Source organism: Papio anubis, chromosome 4 (genome assembly GCF_008728515.1).
Source record: "Papio anubis isolate 15944 chromosome 4, Panubis1.0, whole genome shotgun sequence".
NCBI classification, from domain to species: domain Eukaryota; kingdom Metazoa; phylum Chordata; class Mammalia; order Primates; family Cercopithecidae; genus Papio; species Papio anubis.
In genome coordinates this window covers 179,757,091-179,781,828 of record NC_044979.1, presented here as the reverse complement: position 1 = coordinate 179,781,828, position 24,738 = coordinate 179,757,091, and the positions used below count along the sequence as shown (strand labels likewise).

Genomic DNA, 24,738 nt, shown 5'->3' with positions numbered 1-24,738 from the left:
GGGACCGGCAGAAAAGTGAAGGCAGCCCCCGGAGAGGGGCATGGTCCTGGGATCTTGGGGATCCTGGACATTCCTGCCCCGTTTCGGGTGTATTCATGTTTATCCACAGACGCCCCTCACGTCCCCTTGATGGGCACCAAGTGCCAAGCACCAAAGCCGCCCTCCCGGCCCCTGGGCACCGGGGAGTGGCAGCAGCCCCTGGTGAAGGTGGGAGCGGCCACGTTGCTGAGGTGCTGGTGCCCAGCAGGCGTGAACTCACCGCGTGACCATGGGGTACAGCGTGTGGTTGGGTCCAAAGCAGCTGAGGCTCCCGCGCCCACGCAGTCCCGTCCGGCCCATGGGGTTCCTGGGATGCAGAGGGGTCAACTCAGTCCACCATCCACCACTGGGGGAGGACAGGGCGGGGAGGGCAACTGAGAGGGGACAGCGGGCATCAGAAGCCGGCGCACAGTGGGATGTCGTTCAGGCTTCTTTAGGGACCTGCTCTGGCCTATGGGGGAGGATCCCCTTGGGACCCCCAAGGAGTAAGACCAAGGCTCTGGGTTACCTTGGGGTCACCTGGTGGGGGAACGGTCTCCCTGGGAGCAGAAGTCCAGCCACTGCAGGCCGGTGAGGGGCTAAAGTGCCACCTTCTCCCCACGGAGCGTAGAACTAGCCGACTGCTCGGGCCAGCACTTTGTGTCCAAAGGCCCCAGAGCATGGTCTGCATCCTGGCAGCCTTCCGAGGGGCAGCATGGGAGCCAGGCCAGACACCCAGAGGCCCTGCATCCGTGTGGCCACAGAGACCCCAGCAGAGTGTGCTAACCACAGGCAGCAGGAGCCACAGATGCTTCCCCTTGGGCCAGGCTGGTCTCCCTGACACCACGAGGTCCTATACAAAACAGCAAGTTCTAGAAACGGGCGAGTTCCTGTGAATGCACCACTAAAACAGAAGGAAGAAACACACTGCTGCTACCATGCGGTGGGGGTGGCCTCCATGTCTACAGAAAGTCCCCAGCAGTGTCCCCACCACAGTCCCCACCAGCATGCCTGCCACCAGTGTCCCCGCCACCATCTCCAACACCATCCCCGCCACCAGCGTCCCTGCCACAGTGGGGACAGTGGTATCATTCCTCCACCAATCCACTCTGACCTCCAGATCCCACCAGAGCTGTAGCCTCCGACCCACCCCTCACGGGCCTCCTCTCTGTACAGCCTGGACTCCATCCTCCTGAGTCCGCGCGGCCGTGCATGGCTGCCCTGGGACAGCTTACCACCTCTAGCACTGGCGGCCACCAGCCAGGCCTGTGCCACCATCCCTGACCCTGCCTGGCGTGGCAGCCTCCAACTGGCCTTCCCGCCTCCACCCAGCCCCTCCTCTGTTGCCCCCTGCAGCCGCCCTGCTCCTGCCCAGCTGTCAGGGACCCCAGCTCTCGTTGCACTGCTGCACAGACCTGCCTGCGTCTGTGGTGATCAGAGTCCACACCAGAACCTGCCCAGTGTGTAGGGCCCACCTGGCCAGGCCTCTCAGACAGCCCTCCCAGCTCACTCTGCAGTCTCCTCTGTGGCCAGGGGGCCTTGCGCGGTGGGGCCCAGGCAGCCTCCCTAGAAGCTGCTCAGAAACCAGAGTCCCAGCCCCACCAAGCTCCAGAGCTGGCACCACATGCACCAAGCCCCGGGGACCTCAGCTCCAAGGCCGGGGCTCACTCAGGGTTCTTGCGATGGCCACTGCTGCCTCCCCTCAACCCCAAGCCCGTCTCTCACTCCCGTCTACCCTGCCCTTGCCAGCCACCATTCTCCTTCCTGTACTCACGCCACTGAGCGGGCAGAACCCGGAACCAAGGCCACGGACAAATGGGGCGCTGAGCAGAGCTACACTGAGCTCCAGAAGGAGAAGGCGGCGGCGGGTCCTGCTGCTGGGAGCAAGGCTGCCTCATCTCCCCGTAACTGCTGTTCATGCCGAGTGCAGCGCATTGGTCAAGAAGCTCACAGAGGAGGCCACACGCTCTGCCTGGCACGAGTCCACCCCCAAAGGAAGCTCCGGGCCCCAGGGCTCTGCTGTCATCTCACTGTCCCTGTCCCTAGTTGGCCAGTGGCAGAGCCAGGAGGGAGGTCAGGGGCCTGACGGCTCCTACCATTAAACCACATGCACGCCCGCTCCTGCCAGGAAGGAAACAAATGCTATGCACCCTTGCTTCTCAGTCAGCCTGAGTGGGCCGGGCAGCAGGGGCTTCGGACCACCAAGCTGCCCTCCCGCACCATAGCCCCCACCCCACAGCCAAGTCTTCAGCTGCTGTCACTGTGCCCTGATCTCTGAGCCCCCGGTCATGATCTCGTCCATACAGTTCTCAACCCCTCATCTCCCTGCTGTATGCTCGCTAGCTCCATCACAACGTCAAGGCATAGGCCCGTCCACAAACCTACCCACACAACCCCAAAGCGCGAACACAGCGACACTCCAGCTGCAGCAATCACATGTTCATTCACTCATCCACTCACAGCTCCAGAAATGCAGGTGGGTTGTGGGGTGGAGAGCTGGCCTTTGGGTTGAACAAGGCAGAATCCTTGCTGACCTGACCTCAACCCATTTCAGAAAGAACGGGCAAGACAAGCCCAAGTGGAGTGGATTCAAAAGAGGAAGGGACGAGCGGGCAGGGGCCAAGGAGACAGCGTGTTTAAAGAGTTATGTCGGGCCGGGCACAGTGGCTCACGCCTGTAATCCCAGCACTTTGGGAGGCCGAGACGGGCGGATCACAAGGTCAGGAGATCAAGACCATCCTGGCTAACACAGTGAAACCCCGTCTCTACTAAAAAAAAAAATACAAAAAACTAGCCAGATGAGGTGGCGGGCGCCTGTAGTCCCAGCTACTCGGGAGGCTGAGGCGGAAGAATGGTGTAAACCTGAGAGGCGGAGCTTGCAGTGAGCCGAGATCGCGCCACTGCACTCCAGCCTGGGCGACAGAGTGAGACGCCATCTCAAAAAAAAAAAAAAAGAGTTATGTCGGCAGGAGCAACGCAAGAGGGCAGGAGGACCCGGGTGCAGGAGGAGCAGTATGTTCGGGATGAGGTCCTTGAGAGGCAATGGGAGACAGGTCTAGCACAAAGGTGCACTGGGGTGAACAATGCCCACAAATTTATGTCCTTCCCAGAACCTCAGAATCTGGCCTTGTTCAGAAATAGTGTCTGCAGGTTTAATTAGTTAAGATGAAGCTACACTGAAATAGGGTTGGCCCTAAACCCAGTATGATTTATAATCCTAAGAACAGAAGAGACACAGACACATGCAGGGAGAGGCCATGTGGCTAGGGGGCAGAGATCAGGGTGATGCATCCACAAGCCAAGGAATGCAAAGGGCTGCCAGGAACACCAGGAGCTGGAGAGGCAGGAAGGGGTCTCCCCTCAAGCCCTCAGAGGGAGTGTGGCCCTTGATTTCAGACTCCTGGCCCTCAGAACTGTGAGATAATCCATTTCTGTTAATCCCCCCAGTTTGTGGTACTTAGTTACAACAGCCATAGCAAACTAATACGGTGAGGGGGCTGGCCCCAGACAGACGTGGGGGACAGTCACTCCTGTCAGAAAGGGCATCTGAGTGTGTGAGTGACTTGAGTCAGACAAGCTCACACAGGCTGCTGTTGTGAATGGGCCAAGAGGGTTAGGGTTAAGGTTAGGGATAGGGATTAGGGTTAGGGTTAGGGATTAGGGTTAGGGTTGGGGTTGGGGTTAGGGGTGAGGTTAGGGTTACAGTCAAGCAGCTGCAACAACCCAGGGTAGAGACTGTGGCCACAGAGGACATTTCAGTTTCAACAATCTGCGTGTTGCCAATCCCACTCCAACAAAAGTGCAATAAAATTAGAAGGTGATAACAAAGAATGGCTTAAAAACTGTAAGTAGAGGACAAGGCATAGTGGCTCATGCCTGTAATCCCAGTACATTGGGAGGCCAAGGTGGGTGGATCACGAGGTGAGGAGTTCAAGACCTGCTTGACCATCATGGTGAAACACCATCTCTATTAAAAATACAAAAAGAATTAGCTGGCATTGTGGCACATGCCTGTAATTCCAGTGGTTCGGGAGGCTGAGGCAGAAGAATTGCTTGAACTGGGACCCTGCAGGTGGAGGTTGCAGTGAGCCAAGATCGCACCACTGCACTCCAGCCTGGGCTACAGCGCGAGACTCTGTCTCAAGATAAAAAAAACTAAAAGTACATCACTAAATAATCAAATGAAGATTATGCTGGGTGTGGTGGCTCACACCTGTAATCCCAGCACTTGGGGAGGCAGAGGCAGGAGGACTGCTTGAGTCTACGAGCTTAAGACCTGCCTGGATAATAGAGTGAGACCTCATTCTCCACAAAAAGAAAAAAAAGAGCAAAACAAAAGTGTAAAATGAAGATTGTAATGAAATTTATAAAGTAAAAAATAAAATCTCTACACATCAAAACTTAAGGGATACAGCCTACCAGGTCTTAGAGAGAATTTATAGTCTTAGGTACCCTTATTAGAAAACCAGGAAAATTAAATAAAAATGAGCTCTAACACATAAATCAAGAGCAAATCCATAAGAAGTAGAAAGGAAGGAAAGATAACAACAAAAGCAAAAATGGATGAGATAGAAAAATTAAGACAATTAACAAATCCAAAAGTTAGTTTTTTGAAAAGATTATAAAATTAACCACTGGCAAGAATAATCAAAAAAAAAAAAGAAAAAAAAGAAGAGAAATACACAATAAATATCAATGCTCAAAAGAGAAATTACTGTATATTTATATTAGATTTTTTTAAATCATAAAAGAATATTATGGACATCTGTGACACAATATATTTCAAAAGTTAGATGAAATGATAATTTTCCAGAAAATTTACAATTACTAAAAAGGACCCAAGAAGAAACAGGAAATAAGGTTCCAAAATCATTATGGAAGATAAAGTAGTTAGAAATCTATTTGCTCAAAACATGTTAGACCTAACAGTTTTATAGGTGAGTATTATCAGACTTTAAGAGACAAATAATTATCTCCACCTCATTCAAAAAGTTCCAAAGAAGAGAAAAGAAGGAAAGCTGACCAGCTCATTCATTGAGATGGGTATAACCTCATACCAAAACCAAAGTAAGACAGTACAAGAAATATAAATTATTGGCAAATTCCACTTTTGAACACAGATATTTTTAAATCTTAAATGTTAATAAATTAACTCCAGCAGTATATTAAATATAACAGAAGAGTTTATTCTAGGAATGCAAGGATGGCTCAACACTGAAGAAGCTATAAAAAGAATTCACACACTAATTGGCTAAAGGGGAAACATCTTATAACTATCTCAATCAATGGCAGAAAAACCATTTAGTAGCATTCAGCTCCTGACAAACTGGGACTAGATAGAAACATTCCTAATCTGATAAAAGGTATTTATAAATTTCTTCAGTAAATACCATACTTAATGGTGAAATGTTGATAGCATTCCCATTAACTCAGAAACAAGGAAACCTGTTAATATTACCAATATTCTAAATTACACTGAAGAATTTACCCAGCACAATAAGGCAAAAAAAAGAATGAGGCATGATTATTTTAAGGAGAAAGACAATATTGTTATTTGCAGAATATATATTATTTACATAGAAAATCTACAAACACTTTTATATAATTAATGAGAAAATTTAACAAAGTTGTTAGATATAAAGTCAGCATACAAAATTAATAATGCCCCTATATATTTTTTAAAAATTGAAAATAGAAAAAATATTATAGGCCAGGAGTGGTGGCTCATGTCCATAATCCCAGCACTCTGGGAGGCTGAGGCAAGTGGATCACCTGAGGTCAGGAGTTCGAGACCAGCCTGACCAACATGGTGAAACCCCATCTCTATTAAAAATGCAAAATTAGCCGGGCATAGTGGTGGACACCTGTAATTCCAGCTACTCAGGAGGCTGAGGCAGGAGAATCACTTGACCCAGGAGGTGGAGGTTGTAGTGAACCAAGATCATGCCATTGCACTCCAGCCTGGGCAACAAGAGTGAAATTCCATCTCAGCTGGGCGTGGTGGCTCAAGCCTGTAATCCCAGCACTTTGGGAGGCCAAGACGGGCAGATCACGAGATCAGGAGATCGAGACCATCCTGGCTAACACAGTGAAACCCCGTCTCTACTAAAAAAATACAAAAAAAAACCCAACTAGCCAGGTGAGGTGGCGGGCGCCTGTAGTCCCAGCTACTTGGGAGGCTGAGGCAGGAGAATGGTGTAAACCCGGGAGGCAGAGCTTGCAGTGAGCTGAGATCCGGCCACTGCACTCCAGCCTGGGCGACAGAGCGAGACTCCATCTCAACAAAAAAAAAAAAAAAAAAAAGAAAAAGAAATTTCATCTCAAAGACAAAAAAAGAAAAGAAAAAGAAAAAATGTTATAATTTCCCCAAATAACAAAAGTTATCAAATACCTGAGGAATAAATATTACTTAAAAGTGTAAGATCCTTATGAGCAAAATTATAAAACTTTAGGGAAGAACAAAGAGAAGATATAAATAAATGTTGACAAATATATACATAGACGATTCATTATCATAAAAGTGTCATCTCAAATTTTTCTATAAATTTAATACAATTCTTATCAATGGATTTGTCATGGAGCTAGAAAAACTGGTTTTTAAACTCACAAAAATGCTAAAGTCTCAAGACCAGAAAAGGCAAGTTTACAGACATGCTACCCCAGAGTCAGGATTATTGCAATGCTATGGCAAATCGTGGCATGATCTGCTACGAGATGAGTGGGACAGAGGCAGACAGAGCTACGAAAGAGGAGTCAGACCTCATGCATACCTCAGGGGAGGAGCCACACCTCAGGGAGGAGCCAGACCTAAGGGGAGGAGCCATACCTCAGGGAGGAGCCAGACCTAAGGGGAGGAGCCAGACATCAGGGGATGAGCCACACCTCAGGGGAGGAGCCAGACCTTAGCAGGAAATGAAGTCAGGCAGCTCACTTTCTGTGTGAATTCACAAAATAAATCAGGCCCTTCCTCACACTTTATTTATTTTTTTTTTTTCTGAGGCGGAGTCTTGCTCTGTCGCCCAGGCTGGAGTGCAGTGGTGCAATCTCGGCTCACTGCAAGCTCCGCCTCCCGGGTTTACGCCATTCTCCTGCCTCAGCCTCCCGAGTAGCTGGGACTACAGGCGCCCACCACCACGCCTGGCTAATTTTTTGTATTTTTAGTAGAGACAGGGTTTCACTGTGTTAGCCAGGATGGTCTCGATCTCCTGACCTCGTGATCCGCCCGTCTCGGCCTCCCAAAGTGCTGGGATTACAGGCTTGAGCCACCGCGCCCGGCCCTCACACTTTATACAAGCAGACTTCAACTATTAAAGACTCAGTGAAAAATCTAATTTTAAAACGTATCAAATGAATATAGGAAGGTGTGTCTTTATAATTTCATAGAAAGAAAACACACCTAAGGAAAGACAATGAAAATAAGATTCATAAGTCCACAACAGAAACACGGGGCATATAGAAAGTGCTCTTCTGTGCTACTAAAGCCCGCGTGGCCACCACATCCTGCCAAGGCCTGACACACCTGCCTGTGTGGCGACCGCCCGTGAGAGCAGGTGCTTGTGCCTTGTCACCCACACCAGGCACCTGCAGCTCTCCTCGTCAGCTTCCCACAGCCACCAGATGCACCTCCCTAAATACCCACCCTTGCCCATCCCGCACACCCCCAACACCAGAGCAGGCCACCTGCAGCTGCAGCCACCTGGCCAGGACCTCTGCTCTCAGGCCCCATAGCCTTCTACCACCTCCTTACTCGACCTCCAGCTCCAGGCAGAGGAGCGCACACCCTGTTCCAGAGCATTCCGCAAAGGCCTGCCATGCAGTCCCCCGGTCCTTCAGACCCCTTGGCTCCTCTGCTCCATGGTTCATGCCCCACATCCTGGCAACCCCCCAACCCCAGGTTCTGGTGGCCCCTCCTCCACCTCCTCCTCATGGCAGGGTCCAAGAGCCCCAGGCTCCTTCCCTCCAGGGCACTTGTAGGCCCTTGAGGGTCACCTGACACTACTTTGGGTTTCCTCACCTGTGTGATGGGTGCAGCGCTGATCCTGTGGGGAACACAACGCCAGGCGAGTCCACCTTCCCGGCCAGGTGAGCCTGCCAGTACCCATTCCTGTGTCCCCTCCCTGCTGCACAGCCCCTGCCCATCCGCCAAGGTGTCCCCCTCTCCCAGCACAGCTGTCCCCTCCTGCCCATCCTCCAAGGCGTCGCCCTCTCCCAGCACAGCCATTCCCCCCCCATCCTCCAAGGCATCGCCCTCTCCCAGCACAGCCGTCCCCGCCTGCCCATCCTCCGAGGAGTCACCCTCTCCCAGCACAGCTGTCCCCGCCGCCCATCCTCCGGGGAGTCACCCTCTCCCAGCACAGCTGTCCCCCCCGCCCATCCTCCAAGATGTTGCCTCTCGCAGCACAGCTGTCCCCAGGTACACAGACAAATCCAAGTCCCCAGGTTACGGCAGGGACTGTGGGGCAGGGCCTGCTGGAGGCCAGGGGGCAAGTCCCACCATCCCATGCCCTATCCCAGGAGCTGCAGTGATGCCGTGAGTTGATGTTTTCTTCCTTTCTGTGGCTCACATGCATTTTTGGTTTGTTTTATGAGAAAAATGCCTCCTTTGCCCAGAGAGGAAACCTGCCCCCCAGGCAAACTCCAAAGGCTGACAGGGCGGGGCCTGTGGGGGGCACACTCACAGGGGCAACCCGGCCTGGACTTCGTACGGCCCGTGGAAGCTCCGGCGGTCCCTCAGGCCGTCCACCATGTTGTACTGGATCGTGGACAGCGGCTCCAGGGTGCTGGGAGCAGAGGAGAAGGCGTGTCTGTGTCCCCGTGTTGCAGGTGGGACAGAGCAGACAGGCAGGGTTCACCCCCCACCAAGGGCCCAGCCGAGTGGCTGTAGGCTGAGTGTATATGACAGTAGGAGCTGGGCCCCTTCAGGCCCCCATGGACCCCTCCTGCTCACCAGGGCCTCCCCAGGCTGGGCCCTGACTGGGATACTCGAGGGAGCCCCTGGGAGGTCCTGGGTTTGGGGCCAGCTGGTAGCACGGACAGCAGCTCACACTCACTCTCCCACGGGGTCCATGGCGGCCGCGTCCTTCCTCTCCACCGTGTAAAAGGGCGGGTCATAGATCAGGAACTCCGTCTGTTGCAAAACAGGGAATTTTCCCCTAGATTTTTACCCCTACTGCAAAGCTGGGCCCAGGCACCAGGGTAAAAGGGCTGCTACGCTGGATCTGAACCCAACCCCAACATCCCAACATGCAGGGCAGAAGCTCCAAGCCGGGCAGAGCCGGGGGCTGGGCTCAGGGACCCCCACCCTGGGGCCAGCTGAAGGGCAGGCAGCCATGACTGGAGGCCTTGGGGGTCTTCCCAGAGTGAGGCAGGGGTCTAAGCTGGACCCCGGAGGCAAGGAGGATTCTGTGTGGTGGACAGAGGCAGCGAAAGCAGCAGCCTGGAATGTTCTGGATGGGCCAGAGAGAAGCCCTGCACCAGGAGGGCGAGGGTCTCCGCAGGGCCATTAGCCATCTCGCTGTCTCTGTGTCTCTGTCTCTCTTCCATGCCTGGCATCTGGAAAGGGGCCAGAGCCATTCACAGGGATGGGTGGGGTCTAGGACCAGGACATGACCTGGGGGAATGGAGCCAGTGGCGCTGGGCCCCAGGATGATCATGGGAGTAGCCTGAGCCTCGAACTCTGTGGGGGTCAGTGTGCCCGCCGAGGCCCCTCCACCACCTCGAGCTGTGGGGCCCCTGTGATTTGACTCTTCTGTGCCTCAGTTTCCTCAAATGTCAAGCAGGGGCTGCCAGACGTACAGATCCCCCTGTGGCTGCAGTGGCCGGAAACCAGGATTAACACCAGATGGATGGGGACAAGGCTGCCTTCGCCTCCCCAGGGGCCCGGCCACTCTGCCTGGTTGGGCTCAGGCAGGCGCTCACCTCCCAGGGCACCTTCTCGTTGGGCACGGGGAAGCGTGTGATGGGGCAGTTGGGATAGAGGAGGTGCCGGGCATTCACGTGGTAGCTGTCGCCTGGCTCTTCCATCTTCTTCCTGCCTCCCAGCTCAGTATCTGGCTCCTCCACGGCCTTCTGGGAAGCTGGGGACAGTCAGGAAGCCGTGACGTAAGGCAGAGCCCAGGCTGAGGTGCTCACCCGCAGGACAGGGACTTCCTCTGTGGTCCTTCCACCAAAACATCTGGGCTCCACCACCTCCCCAAGCCCAAATGGCCATGCAGGTCGAACACCAGCCCTGAAGTGAGCAGGGCCCCCGGGGAGGACGGCCATCAGAGGTCAGGGCAGCGTCCCTGCCAGCACCTGCCCCTTTGTGCAGCGGCAATCAGGGACCTCAGTAATGAGCTGAACTCACAGTGCAGTTACCAAGAGAAATGTGCTCCTTGGGGGCCAGCGAAACTCAGTGGCCCAAGGAAGGCTACTTATGTCCATTTCATAGTCAGCTGCAAATTTAGGAAAACAGACTTTGCTTCTCGTCACTCAGCCCACCTGACCAGATTCAGACACAGTCTGCAGCTGCCCGGCTCACACCCCTGACTCCCCAGCGGGGTATGTGGGGAGCTCAGGGCACGGCAGGCCAGGCCTCCCCGTGGACGTCCAGGAACCTGGTCAGGTCAGGGATCGGGCAGGGCCTCGGCACCGGCATTGGTGGGTGGGCTGAGTTCCTGAGGGCGCTGGCCCTGCCAGGCCTGGGAACGGGCTCCAGCCAGTGCCTTCCTCCTGGCCAAAGCCCCGCCAGCTGCCTCTCCTCCCACTGACCCCAGACCCAAAAGAACACAGGCGGGTGAAGACCAGCTGCTGGCCTGGCCACCCACTCACCCAGAGTGGGGACGTCCACCTCTGAGCCGAAGCCGCTGGCCCGCAGTGTCTTCACAATCCAGTGCAGGGCTCGGGCCGTCTGGGCCACCTGGAAGGCACAGCCCGAGACACAGTGAGCACCTACCACCCACACGTATGGTACACATCCCACTGCCCACCGAGACCTCACTCCCCCAGCCAGGAGCCCCACCCCTGTCACTCAGCCCCTGCACACTTTGAAAGTGAGACACCACCTCCTCCCCAGGCAGCCACCAAGCCAGCCAGGATGCTGCCCCAGGCCCACCCAGCTTCCCTTGGGGGCTGCCGAGTCACACATCTGATGACGCAGCCTGCCCAAGAGATACAACAGTGGGACTGTCACTGGACTGGACAAGTCAGAGGATGGAGCCAGCATGAAGCTGCAGTCAGGCAATTCTCCACCACAGGGAGAGGTCACGGGCCGCCAAAGCCAGAGGTTTCCAGGGTTCCTGCACCTCCCAGGAGGAGCCTCCCCAGAGGCCAATGCAGCCCCCACAGGGGACAGCAGGACACCCATGTGGCTCAGAGCTGGGCACCCTGTCAGGGGTCCCAGCAAGGCCTAGACTGGGGGAGAGGGTGGCCTGGGCAGACCTCTGGGTGCAGCAGGCAGGACTGGTGGATGGTGGATGCCCCAGGAGCACAGGGCCCAGCTGGGAGCAGCAGCACTGGGTGGCTGAGCCATCCACAGGGCTCAGTGCTGACCACAGAGGCTGCCGTGGCCTCAGGGGCTGTCGTTGGAAAGCACGGCCCGGCCCAGCTGGTGGACGCTGATGGGGTGGGCGGGCAGACCCTCACAGGCCATCTCTAAGTCCTCCCCACCTCGGTCTCATGGCCTCTCCAGGGCTCAGAGGCCGGGAGGGACAAACACTCTGTTTCCTGGGAGCACAGCCCGGCCACAGAGGCCGCAGGGCACACAGGAGCAGCTCGGTCACAGAAACGCTCGGGCAGGCTTTTCTGGAGGACACACAGGGCACCCCTGCCAGCTGGGAACGGCTGCCCTGACGTTCTGGCCTCCTCCTCACCATCGCTTCTCAGAGCCCTACTCGGTGCCATCACATGGCAGAGCCGCCCACCAGGCCCAACAGTGGCACCTCCTGAACGGAGGCCTGGACCTCGGACCCACCTGCTCCTCCAGGGAGGCCAACCTCTGCTCCATGGAGCCCGACCTCTTCAGCGGGTCCAGGTCCAGCAGGTCCACCATGGCGTCAACCCTGAAAGAGGAAGCAGCTGAGCTGGATGCACACCAGGCCTTGGGGCCCCGGGAACACCACGCCGCACTGCAGACGGCCCTGCATCAGTCTTCGCTTCCTCTTAATATGAAACTATTTGTAACATGCATTTCTCCCATAGAACCAAACTGCCCAGGGCCCCAAAGGGAAAGACATCTCAGCAGACGGACAGCCGAGGCTCACACGGCAAGCTCTGGCAGCCTGTCCATCCCAGGAGAGGGGGCAGGTGAGCGAACTGAGGGAGGGCCAGGTGACAGGTCACAGTGAAGCTTCCTCTGGGCACAGCAGAGGTTGATTTGTTGTGGGGGTGATGTGGAGAGGCGCTGCTGTTCTGGGGATGTTTGGTTTCTGTCGTATTTTGCGGGGATTGTGGAGCAGCGCTGTTTTTCTGGGAGTATTTGGTTTCTGTCGTATTTTGTGGGGATGTGGTGTGGTGCTGTTGCTGGGGAATGTTTGCTTTCTGTCTTATTTTGTGGGGTTGTGGAGTGGCACTATTATTCTCGAAATATTTGGTTTCTGTCTTATTTTGCTTCACCCAGCCTTGGCCTGCTGTGTTTATGGTTAAAATAAGTCTGCGGCCAAACACGAGTCTCCAGCTCTTATCCACTGTCCCCTGGGCTCCCTCATTTCCTTGCGCCCACTGCAAGTGATATTCTTATAATATATTGAGCAACTATTTTAGTAACACAGAAATTTTCTGGGGATATGTCCCACTTTAAACAGTTATCTAGGGAAAGGGAAGAAAATGATTTCGCACCCACACTGCATTTTGCTTAATCCCACAAAAGCCGCTTAACTGCACCTGCTGTGTTTTCCCAGACAGCCTTGCAAACATGCAAGGGTGGTTACTGGCGCCTTCTCGGACCCGCGTGATTCCACCACCGTGAGATGCAGAAACTGTCTAGATTTGCAGACAGAGCTTGTCCTTGACCCCCAAGGCTCCAGCCCTGCTCTGTGGCGAGGAGCTTTGGTGAACTCAGCTCACCTCAGTGCTGCAAGGTTATGGCACCCCAAGCTCATTCGCCTCCCGGGTCCCCGGCTTCCTCACTGGACCCACGGAGGGTCAGTGACCAGGTTAGGGCCCTTGGTGAGGGCCGAGCTCTTTCCTCACTTTCCCTGGAGCCCGTGTTCTGCAAGATCAGGTCGACTGAAGCACATCAGCTTCTGTCCCAGGCCCCTCGGTGGATGAGCCAGAGCTGCTGACCAATGGGAGTGACAGGTGAGCACACCAGCCAGCGGCCCAGCGGAAATACATTCTGCAGGCTCATCTTGGGAAAACTTCCGTTCACACACAAATACGCATTAGAGTCAGGGTCTCGCCCTGTCACCCAGGCAGCCTCGAACCCCTGGCCTCAGCCTCCTGAGCAGCTGGGACTCTGTGACCCCAAGTACACCACCGCACCAGGCTACTCTTTTTTTTTTTTTTTTTTTTTGTAGAGATGGGGTCTCACTATGTTGCCCAGGCTAGTCTCAAACCTTTGGCCTCAAGAAATCCCCCCACCATGGCCTCCTTAGTAGCTGGGATCACAGGCATGAGCCACCATGCCTGGATAACTGTTATTTTTATTTTTTGTAGAGACGGGGGTCTCACTATGTTGCCTAGGTTGGTCTTGAACTCCTGGGCTCAAGCAATCCTCCCACCTCAGCCTCCCAAAGTGTTGGGATTACAAGCATGAGCCACTGCACCTGGCCTGAAAATTTATATTTTAGTTAAGTTTTTTCAACCTCAGAAAATAACTGGAGACGCCCAACTTCCACTGAGCACCCAGGCTGGGAATAGGCAGCAGACCGACTCTGAGCTTTAAGACATCTGGGATAGGGCAGGAGCTGAGCAGCATTTGGGACTAAATTGTTTTTTGAGGTGGAGTCTTGCTCTGTTGCCCAGGCCGGAGTGCAGCAGCACGATCCCGGCTCACTGCAACCTCTGCCTCCTGGGTTCAAGTGGTTCTCCTGCCTCAGCCTCCCAAGTAGCTGGGATTACAAGCGCATACCACCACACCTGGCTAATTTTTGTATTTTTAGTAGAGATGGGGTTTCACCATGGTAACCAGGATGGTCTCGATCTCCTGACCTTATGATCCACCCACTTCGGCCTCCCAAAGTACTGGGATTACAGGCGTGAGCCACCATACCCAGCCTGGGACTGATTCATTTGGGGCCCAGCTCACTCCCTTAAGGCAGGAGGCTGCAAAATTGCTGGGGCCTGCATTCCAGGCCACACCGCTGGCCAGTGGTGGACGCTGAGCCACCTCTCTCACTTTCCTGGGCCTCCACTTCCTCGTGGGTAAAAGTGGAAGGAAAAATACCTCCCTCTGCAAAAGGGTTGAGCGAGATGATGCAGGTGAAGGGCGTGGTCCTCAGTGAGCCCTTAACACACGCCAGCCATTGTATTCCAGCCCTGACTATGTTGGTCATCAGCAGAGCTGTGGCCTTTCAGCTTCATCCTGACATGCGGAGGCCGCCTCTCCCAAGCACCTTCCCCCAGCATCTGGGCCCTGGGCATGGCCACTGCTCAAAGTCAGATGTCCCAGACGAGGCCATCCATCAAAGCTGTGCTTGGCCAGAGCAAGTAAGAGAAGGTTCTCAGGGCACTGCATGGCCCCAGGTCTCTCCTCTGTAAGTGGACCATCGGAGCCAAACATCAGGCTGAGCAGGCCTGGAGACCAGTGACCCCAGCCTCCTGCAACCCTGCCAGACCAGGAACTAGCAGCAGTTCCAGAACTGCATAGGATTTGCTGAGTGCCTTCTAGGCACTGGGTCTGCTCTACATCCCACGATACTATGGGGAACGTGTGGGACTCTGTCCCTACTCTCACACGGAGCCTGGCTGGTAGACATGACCCAACCCACAAACCCACCAGCCAACCAACCAACATCCAGATTCCAGAAAGACAAGGCATGGGGACAGGGTGGGTGGAGGGCAGGAAAGGCCCTCCAATGAAGTGAGGCATGAATAGAGAGAGACAGCAAGTCCTAACTCTCTCTGGGAGAAGACTGTTCTAGGCAGAGAGCATGCCAAGGGCTCAACTGGAAGTCATCGTGCCCAGACTCAAGCAAACAGGGCACCTGTATCTAGTTCACTCAGAATGGGAGCTAGAAGGGGCTTTGACATCAGCCAGTTCATTAAGGTCCTCACATTGTCACCATCATCATTACCATTGCCATCATAATCACCATCATCAACATTACTACCATCACCACATCCACCATCATCACCACCACCACCAGCACCACCACCACCATCACTGCCACCCTTCACCATTACCACCATCAGAAGCACCATCATCACCACCATCAACACCACCACTGCCATCATCACCACCATCACCACTACTACCATTACAACCATCAAAATCACCATTGTCACATCACCATCACTACCACCATCACCACTACCACCATCACCACTACCTCATCACCACCATCACAATCACCACCACATCACCATCATCACTAACATCACCACCACCACCATTACCATCATCACTATCACCACCACCACCAGCACCACCATTACCAACACAACCACTACCATCACTACCATCACCATCACCACTACCACCACACCACCACAACCATTACCATCATCACTAACATCACCACCACCACCATTACCATCATCACTAACATCACCACCACCACCACCTCACCACTCACCACTATTACTCAATATTAAATATTTTGCTTATTTATTATTTATTAATATTATTTACTTTTACTTATTTACATTACTACTAGTAGTAATAATTATACTAATAATTTATTACTTATTATTACATTTATTATTACTTACTACTAAGGGATTATTAATATATTTATTACTTATTATTACGACATATTATTATTTTTATTATAATATTATTTATTATTTATTTTATGATACATGACACATTTATATGATTTTGTTAAGCTTATTTATTTACGACATATGATGCATGCATGACATGATGACATGACATGACATGACATGGATTATTATATTCATTTATTATTACGCATTTACTTACGACATTATTAGCATATTTACGCATTTACGACATATTAGTATAATGCATGACATGACATTTACTTATTTATTTTACATTTCACTATTACCACCATCATCACCATCCTCACCATCACCACTACTGATATAATTTGGCTGCGTCCCCACCCAAATCTCATCTTGAATTGTAACTCTCACAATTCCCATGTGTCATGGGAGGGACCCAGTGGGAGGTAACTGAACCTTGGGGGTGGGTCTTTCTTGTGCTGTTCTCGTGGTAGTGAATACATCTCATGAGATCTGATGGTTTTATAAAGAGGAGTTCTCCTGCACAAGTTCTCTCTCTGCCTGCTGCCATCCACGTAAGATGTGACTTGCTCCTCCTTGCCCTCTGCCATGATTGTGAGACCTCCCCAGCCATGTGGAACTGAGTCCATTAAACCTCTTTTTCTTCCCAGTCTCAGGTATGTTTTTATCAGCAGTGTGAAAATGGATTAATACAGTAAGTTGGTACCAGTAGAGTGGGGTGCTGCTGAAAAGATACCTGAAAATGTGGAAGCAACTTTGGAATTAGGTAACAGGCAGAGGTTGGAACAGTCTGGAGGGCTCAGAAGACAGGAACATGTGGGAAAGTTTGGAACTTCCTAGAGACTTCTTGAATGACTTTGACCAAAAAGCTGATTGTAACATGAACAATAAGGTCCAGGCTGAGGTGGTCTCAGATGGAGATGAGGAACTTGTTGGGAACTGGAGCAGAGGTGACTCTTGCTATGTTTTAGCAAAGAGACTGGTGGCATTTTGCCTCCACCTTAGAGATTTGTGAAAGTTTGAACTTGAGAAAGAGATGATTTAGGGTATCTGGCAGAATAAATTTCTAAGTGGCAAAGTATTCAAGAGGTGACTTGGGTGCTATTAAAGGCATTCAGTTTTATAAGGGAAGCTGAGCATAAAAGTTTGTAGAATTTGCAGCCTGACAATGCGATAGAAAATCCCATCTTCTGAGAAGAAATTCAAGCCAGCTGCAGAAATTTGCACAAATAACAAGGAGCCAAATGTTAGTCCCCAAGACAATGGGGAAAATGTCTCCAGGGCATGTCAGAGGTCTTCACAGCAGCCCCTCCCATCACAGGCCCAGAGGCTAAGGGAAGATCCATGGGCCGGGCCCAGGGTCCCCATGCTGTGTGCAGTTTAGGGACTTGGTGCCCTGCATCCCAGCCACTCCAGCTGTGACTAAAAGGGGCCAAGGTACAGCTTGGGCTGTTGCTTCAGAGGGTGCAAGCCCCAAGCCTTGGCAGCTTCCATGTGGTATTGAGCCTGCAGGTGCACAGAAGTCAAGAATTCAGGTTTGGGAACCTCCACCTAGATTTCAGAGGATGTATGGAAATGCCTGGGTGTCCAGGCAGGAGTTTGCTACAGAGGCAGGGCCCTCATGAAGAACCTCTGCTAGGGCAGTGCGGAAGGGAAACGTGGGGTCAGAGCCCCCACACAGAGTCCCTACTGGGGCACTGCCTAGTGGAGCTGTGAGAAGAGGGGCACTGTCCTTCAGACCCCAGAATGGTAGCTCCACCAACAGCTTGCACCGTGCACCTGGAAAAGCCACAGGTACTCAATGCCAGCCCATGAAAGCAGCTTGGAGGGAGGTTGTGCCCTGCAAAGCCACAAAGGTGGAGCTGCTCAAGATGGGAGCCTAGCTCTTGCATCAGCGTGACTTCAATGTGAGACATGGAGTCAAAAGAGATCATTGGAGAGCTGTAAGATCTGACTGCCTCACTGGATTTTAGACTTGCATGGGCCCTGTAGCCCCTTTGTTTTGGCCAATTTCTCCCATTTGGAATGGACATATTTACCCAATGCCTGTACCCCCACTGTATTTAGGAAGTAACTAGCTTGCTTTTGATTTTACAGGCTCATAAGTGGAAGGGACTTGCCTTGTCTCAGATGAGACTTTGGACTGTGGACTTTTGGGTTAATGCTGAAACAAGTTAAGGCTTTGGGGGACTGTTGGGAAGGTATGATTGGTTTTGAAATGTGAGGACATGAGATTTGGGAGGGGGCAGGAGCAGAATGATATGGTTGGGCTGTGTCCCCACCCAAATCTCATCTTGAATTGTATCTCCCACAATTCCCACGTGTTGTGGGAAGGACCCATTAGGAGGTAATTGAATCATGGGGGCAGGACTTTCTCATGCAGTTCTCGTATAGTGAATAAGTCTCATGAGATCTAGTGGTTTTATAAAGAGGAGTTCCCCTGCACAAGTTCTGTCTCTTTGCCTGCCACCATCCATGTAAGACGTGACTTGCTCCTCCTTGCCTTCTGCCATGATTGTGAGGCCTCCCCAGCCATGTGGAACTGAGTCCATTAAACCTCTTTTTCTTCCCAGTCTCAGGTATGTCTTTATCAGCATGAAAACAGACTAATACAACCACCACCATCAATACCACCATCACCAGCATCATCCCTACCACCATCACCATCATCACCCTCACCACACCACTACCACCACCACCATCACCATCACAGCCACCATCATCACCATCGCCACCACCACCACCACTACTCGTAAGAGTAATGATAAAAGCACCAGGCCACGTTAGCAGAGCCCTGGCTATGGTTCAAGCATATGTGCTCATTTCTTTACAGTCAGGACCCCACTGTATTCTGGAAACAACTCCAAGGTGTCAACAGGGACTATCGTGTCTCCATCTTACAGACAAGGCTAGGGAGGTATGGAAAGGCAGGAGTACATACCTGTCTCTAAGGTGGAGGGCACTTGGCCTGGTCTGTCCAGAGCCCACAGTCTTGGGCATCCCTGCCAGTTCCAGGTATGCCCGTTTGTGACTACAGGAACCTCCATACTGCCATAACTAGGTGGCACTGTGTCCATATTCCCCTTCCTCCTCTCATGCCATGGTGAGACGCACACTGAGAGTAGGACACTGGGAACAGCCCTTCCTGCTGCCCACTGCTGGGCTGTTAGGCCCTGCTGACACTTAGCAGGGCCAAAGGGCTGGCAGTGGAGAGAAGGAAGCAGAAAGATTTTCCCCCAACACTGACCTCGCACCCTGCAAAGAAGCAAAGTGGGAGGAGCCGAGAGGGAGGATGGTGCTGAGCGTGGCTGACCTCAAGGGCTGGGCTGCCGAGGCCCTGCAGAAGCTACAGTAAGGCTGTGCACCAACAAGCTCACAGAGCAAACCACCCCCAAACCAGCCTGGACCCCATGTGCACATCCCCCCAGGCCTCCAAGCCAGCTCCTATGGGCCAACCTGCCCCTCCTCCAGCTGCCGAGGCTTCCCTCCCAGCCTCTGACCCAGTGCCCTGTGGGGCCCAGCCTTCCTAAGGACCCCAGAGGGCCCTGGGTCAGCTGCGGGCACAGGCCCAGATGCCTGCAACATTGCAGGGGTCACGGGGTACAGTGTTCCCTCGCCGGTGAGGCATTGCTGGGCCTCCCCACGTGGAACATGTACTCATGGTGCCTGTGGACCTGCAGGAGGTCCCCTAGAGGCTCCCCGCCCCCAGGCCCGCCAGAGCCCCCGTACTTATTGCTGATGTCCTCGATCTTCTGCTCGGGCCGCTGCTTTTGCTGGAACTGCTGATTCTGCAGGTAGTTCTCCTTCAGGTAGATCTCCCAGGATAGCAGGGCCGCCTCCTCGTTCTTCTCCAGTTTGTTCTCTGTCAGGGTGGGAGGACAGACCAGGGGATCTGGAATCCTCAGGACGGTGGGCCCTGAAGCCCTGACCCACCCGGTGGTCGGTCCTGAGTGGCAGGAAGAGCCCTCCGCACACCTGCCCTGAGGGAGCCTCTGGGCTCGGTCCCCACCACTTGCTCAAGGCCAGCAGAAGGGGAGCAGCCTGAGTGGCCTGCAGGCCTGCCGAGCGTCCAGGGTTCTGGGCAGAGCTGCCACACCATCTCCACCCCCTCTGCACCCAGGCGGCCAGGAGATTCAGGAGAGGCACTGAGACTGACGTACTGAGCTGCTTGTGCCTCTTGGCCGGAGTCTTCAGGATCACCCTCTTGATGAAGAGCTGCAGGTGGCTGAGGAGGATGAAGGGGGGCGGTGCAGCAGGGCGGCTGTGGTACTCCTCGATCAGGTCATGGCGCTGGAACTTCCAGATCTGGTCCGTGTGCTCCTGCACCTGCTGGAAGGTGTAGCTATCAGGGAGGAGAGAGCGACACCTCGAGGTCAGGGTGTTTACCTGGAACAGACCCCTCTCACCGCCCGCGTACCCACTGTGATGCCACAGAGAGCAGAGCCACACCGTGTGCCCACTCTGATACCACCGGGAGTAGAGCCACGCCACACAGGAGGCCAGCTCCAGGCACAGAACTCAGCCCACAGACCTCACAATTCCAGGCTTCCTGGGAACCAAGGCAAAAAAAAGAAGCACACAGACTTTCGACTTTATAAGCCTCACTGGTGAATAACACAAAGTGGGTGTTTATCAGGAGACAGACACTGTCTGGCATTGAACTCTAAGAGTTGATCTGCAGATTCTGACAAGCACCAGAGCCAGACCCCCCAGAGGTGCATGTGGAAGGGGCAGGGCTGCAGGGGCCTCCTGGGTGTGTCTCAGGGTGACAGGCACAGAGCCCTTCGCAACGGGAGCTGGCAGTGTGGGTGCCATACTTGCTGCAGGAACGGTGTCCTGCCACCAGCCCCTTGGCCTCGAGATGACAGTCCTGGCCCATGCTCAGTTTCTTTCAACGTTCAGAACCCATGTTAAAGCAAAAGGTGGCAACCTCAGAAGCTTAGCCAATGAAACAAGAAGAGAAACAGTTGGTTCCTAATAAAACCAGGAACAAAAGGATTTTCAGAGTCCCAATAGCACAGGGCCTGTCTGCAGAGGTTGGGAAGGGCTCTGAGGGCCTAGGAGGTTTTCTGAATTATGGGGGCAGGATGGGGAGACTGGGCTTTCTGTGGGCCATGACAGTTCCGCATCCATGCTGGGCTCCTCAGCTCCACTGTTAGGGCCAGGAATTGGCCACGGAACCCCCAAAGCCAACCCAGGGGCCCACCAAGACCCTAAACACCTGCGCTTTAATTCTGCGTGGCCTCCTGGTTCCCTGGAGTTCTTTTTTATGCTGCCTCTGGTGTGAGGTCCTCAGCATTTAATTTGTTCTAAGTTTAAAACCTGCAAGAGCAAACTGGAACCCCCAAAGCCTGGGACCCACAGCTGCTGCGGCAGATCAGAGACGCAATCCCAGAGGACCACGTCCACCAGGGGCCGGATGGACAGCCACCTATTTTGTCCTTCTTGTTTCAAAAGCAACAATAGCAAATAATATTCCAAAAGTTCTATGATAAGACTGCATACTTCAAGACACTAAGGATTTAAAGAAAATGCTAGACATTTCCAAAGGGAAGGAACAGCCACTGCATGAGTCTCCTGATGCTGCTGTAGTGAACCGCCACTGCCTTGGCAGCTTAAAGCATTCAGACTCTTCTCGCAGTCCTGGAGGTCAGGAGCCTCACAGGGCTAAAACCAAGGTTCAGCAAGGCTGTGCTCCTCCCGTCGGTCAGGGGCCTCCATGCCTTGCCTTTCCTACCTTCCAGAGGCCACCAGCATTCCTGGGCCGGAGGTCTCACCTCCCCCCAATGCCCATTTTCATCGTCACATTCCTTCTCTGCCTCCGTCTTCCACGGCCCCTCATGATGATGTCGGACCCGTGCAGATAACCTCGGATAATTTCCCATCTCAGGATCCTCCACTTAACCCCATCCTCCCAGTCCCTTTTGTCATATAAGGCCCCATAGCCACAGGGTTAGAGTGTGGACATCCCTGGGGCTGTTATTCAACCTGCCACAGATGCCACAAACACCAGGCCCAGAGGAGGTGGACACGTGTGTGCAAACCCACAAAACCAGCAAAGCACGTGAAGACGGGCAGATGAAGAAGCCCCTAATGGCGCGGGAGGGTGGACACGGAGCCGTTCACAGATGGATCAGAGCTCAGGGGAAGGCGCCACAGAGCCAGCGCCCTCGGAGGCACACGGTGGGGACAGCACGAACACGTCTAGGGCTGGGGAACTGGCCCCAAAGAGCTAAAGAACCCAGCAACTAACAGAAATGCTCACACTTACAGATGGCAGACAGGGAAAGAAACCACCTGCTGGGATGCTGAGACCCGCTCGCAGGAGCTTTTAGAACTGGCTGAGGTCAGCTGGAACCAACGTGGGCAGTTGGAGTCTGCAGGGCCCAAGCTTGCTGATGCCACAGCCCGAGTTTCCACCCCGGGGTCCCGGTAACTCAGCCCAGATGTGCACACGAGACCCACGAGGAGACACAACTTTCCAGACCCCCCTTTTCTTGCACCAGCCACCTACTAATCCACGAAACCACCCCCGAACCTTCCCTAATAGAAACACTGCATTAAAGCCAGCGCGGGGGGACAGACGTGAACTGCACCCCGTCTCCTTGTGCATTGGCCCAGAAGAAAAGCGTTTCTTTTCTCAAAAACCTGGTGTCGGCCGGGCGCGGTGGCTCAAGCCTGTAATCCCAGCACTTTGCGGGGCCGAGATGGGTGGATCACGAGGTCAGGAGATTGAGACCATCCTGGCTAACACGTTGAAACCCCGTCTCTACTAAAAAATACAAAAAACTAGCCGGGCGAGGTGGCGGCGCCTGTAGTCCCAGCTACTTGGGAGGCTGAGGCAGGAGAATGGCGTGAACCCGGGAGGCGGAGCTTGCAGTGAGCTGAGATCCGGCCACTGCACTCCAGCCTGGGCGACAGAGCGAGACTCCGTCTCAAAAAAAAAAAAAAAAAAAAAAAAAAAAAACCTGGTGTCATAGTATTGGCTTCCTGCACATCGTGCAGTGAGACCTTTTGCTCAGTCACAGGGAGACACAGGCAGAGCCCTCGGAGTGATGAGGGGACAGCACTGAGCAGCAGCGCCCCGGCACGCCCCCAGGTAGGGCAGTGAGCTCATGGATACTGATGCTCCTGTGCAAAAGGAACGAGGCCGACACCAACATCCCTGCCCCGCAGGAGGAAGCTGCCTCCAGGAGACACCTGCGCCATGAGCGCAGGGCCTACGTGGATCCATCCGCAGCACCGCGGGTCCCCAGCAGCCACAGGGACAGACCCACGCCAGCTCAACAGACGCAGCAGTGACCACGGACAGTGGCTGTGCACGCTCCACCAGGATATCAGTGAGGCGCCTCTGTGCACCAGCCATCCACACTGTCCACAAGACCCTGGAGACAGCTTGGCCACTGCGGCCCAGGAACGCCGTCCACCCACCCGCCCGCACGCCAGCCCCACCCAGGCGCTCACTTGAACATGGCGATGAGGAGATTGAGCAGCAGGATGTTGGTGAAGAGCAGGTAGAGGCAGAGCAGGAGGACCGTCAGCCACTCGGGGAAGGCGGGCCTCTGCTGCGTCACGTCACTCTCGGGGCACTTGGGTTTGTAGGGGTCGGTGCCGTTGGGGCTGCAGTGCTCCGGGTTGAAGTTCACGCCTGGCGTTGGGAATGGGGGTGGGTGAGCCAAGAGAATAACACAGAGTCAAGAGGATCCTGGCAGGAGGGGACCCTCGAGGCCTCCAATCACTGCCAGGTCCCCCGCAGGCCTGATGCCGCTCATCCAGGTGACCTCAGCTGTCACCTCTGGGCCTGAAGTCCAGAAGGAGGTATCTGTCTCCAGCCAGATACAGGTAAGAGGCCCCTGAGGCAGAGCTGCACCCAGACTGGCCCGTGCCTCCGCCCAGGGTACGCCACCCACCAGGGCACTGCCAGGGCCCCAGCCAGGGCCAGCACCAGGTCCCAAGCCTGGGGAGTTCAATTCGGTGGGAAATAATTTAAAAGGAAAGGCCAGGAGCAGTGGCTCACGCCTGTAATCCCAGCATTTTGGGAGGCCAAGGCGGGTGGATCACCTGAGGTCAGGAGTTTGAGACCAGCCTGGACAACATGGTGAAACCCTGTCTCTACTACAAATACAAAAATTAGCCAGGCATGGTGGCACATGCCTATAATCCCAGCTACTCAGGAGACTGAGGCAGGAGAATCACTTGAACCCGGGAGGGAGGTGGAGGTTGCAGTGAGCCAAGATCGCACCATTGCACTCCAACCTGGACAACAAGAGCAAAGCTCTGTCTCAAAAAAAAAAAAAAAAAAGAATTGAAAAGGAAAAAAAATTAACAACTATCCCCAAGAGAAGGGAGAGAAGGGAGATGTGGAAAAGGGAAGACGCTGCTGAGACAATGCATGGACAAGTGAAAACTGGTGATTGTGAAGCAAAATAGCATCCTGCATGCATAGAAAGTAAGGGCTGTTTAATATGTAACCAGCTTCTACCTTAAACAAATCTCTAAGGAAACATAGGAAGTTGTTAACAAAGGTTAACTCTGGGAGGTGAAATTATGAATAACATTATTTCTTTATACTTATCTTGAATTTTAAAATTGTTCAACAATGAGCAATGCAGTCCTGGGTAATCAAACGTATTTTGAATGCGTTACTAATTTTCTAAGATAGAAACTCACTCTGTTGGCTATAAATTCCTATATTTAAAAAGAAGAGCTAGAATTATTAACGTAACTTTCCACTGTAGCAAACTAGAAAAAGAAGAGCAAACCACCCTTTCACAATAGAAACACTCAAGAAGATAGGACTCAAAGAGAACCTCTTTGATTGACAGGACATTTACAAAAATCCTGCAGCTAACATCATACCCAATGGGAAAG

General features: G+C 53.4%; 1 protein-coding gene across 11 annotated transcripts in view; it reads right to left on the bottom strand.

Annotated features, from left to right (window-relative positions):
• Positions 1-24,738, bottom strand: part of TRPM2 (transient receptor potential cation channel subfamily M member 2) — an 87,301-nt gene that overhangs the window by 6,169 nt on the left and 56,394 nt on the right. For 5 of the 11 annotated variants that reach the window (XM_031665791.1, XM_031665792.1, XM_031665793.1 and 2 more), the window contains 9 exons: positions 23,332-23,515; positions 20,028-20,209; positions 19,597-19,729; positions 11,969-12,056; positions 10,828-10,915; positions 9,937-10,094; positions 9,069-9,145; positions 8,697-8,798; positions 260-346 (listed from right to left, as the gene is read on the bottom strand). In XM_031665791.1, the coding sequence (XP_031521651.1) occupies positions 260-346; positions 8,697-8,798; positions 9,069-9,145; positions 9,937-10,094; positions 10,828-10,915; positions 11,969-12,056; positions 19,597-19,729; positions 20,028-20,209; positions 23,332-23,515 (1,099 nt within the window). Of the gene's footprint in view, positions 1-259; positions 347-6,788; positions 7,008-8,695; positions 8,799-8,965; positions 9,146-9,936; positions 10,095-10,827; positions 10,916-11,968; positions 12,057-12,876; positions 13,027-19,596; positions 19,730-20,027; positions 20,210-23,331; positions 23,516-24,738 lie in introns of those variants that run through there. The other 6 variants (XM_031665800.1, XM_031665797.1, XM_031665794.1 and 3 more) reach the window with 6 other exon arrangements.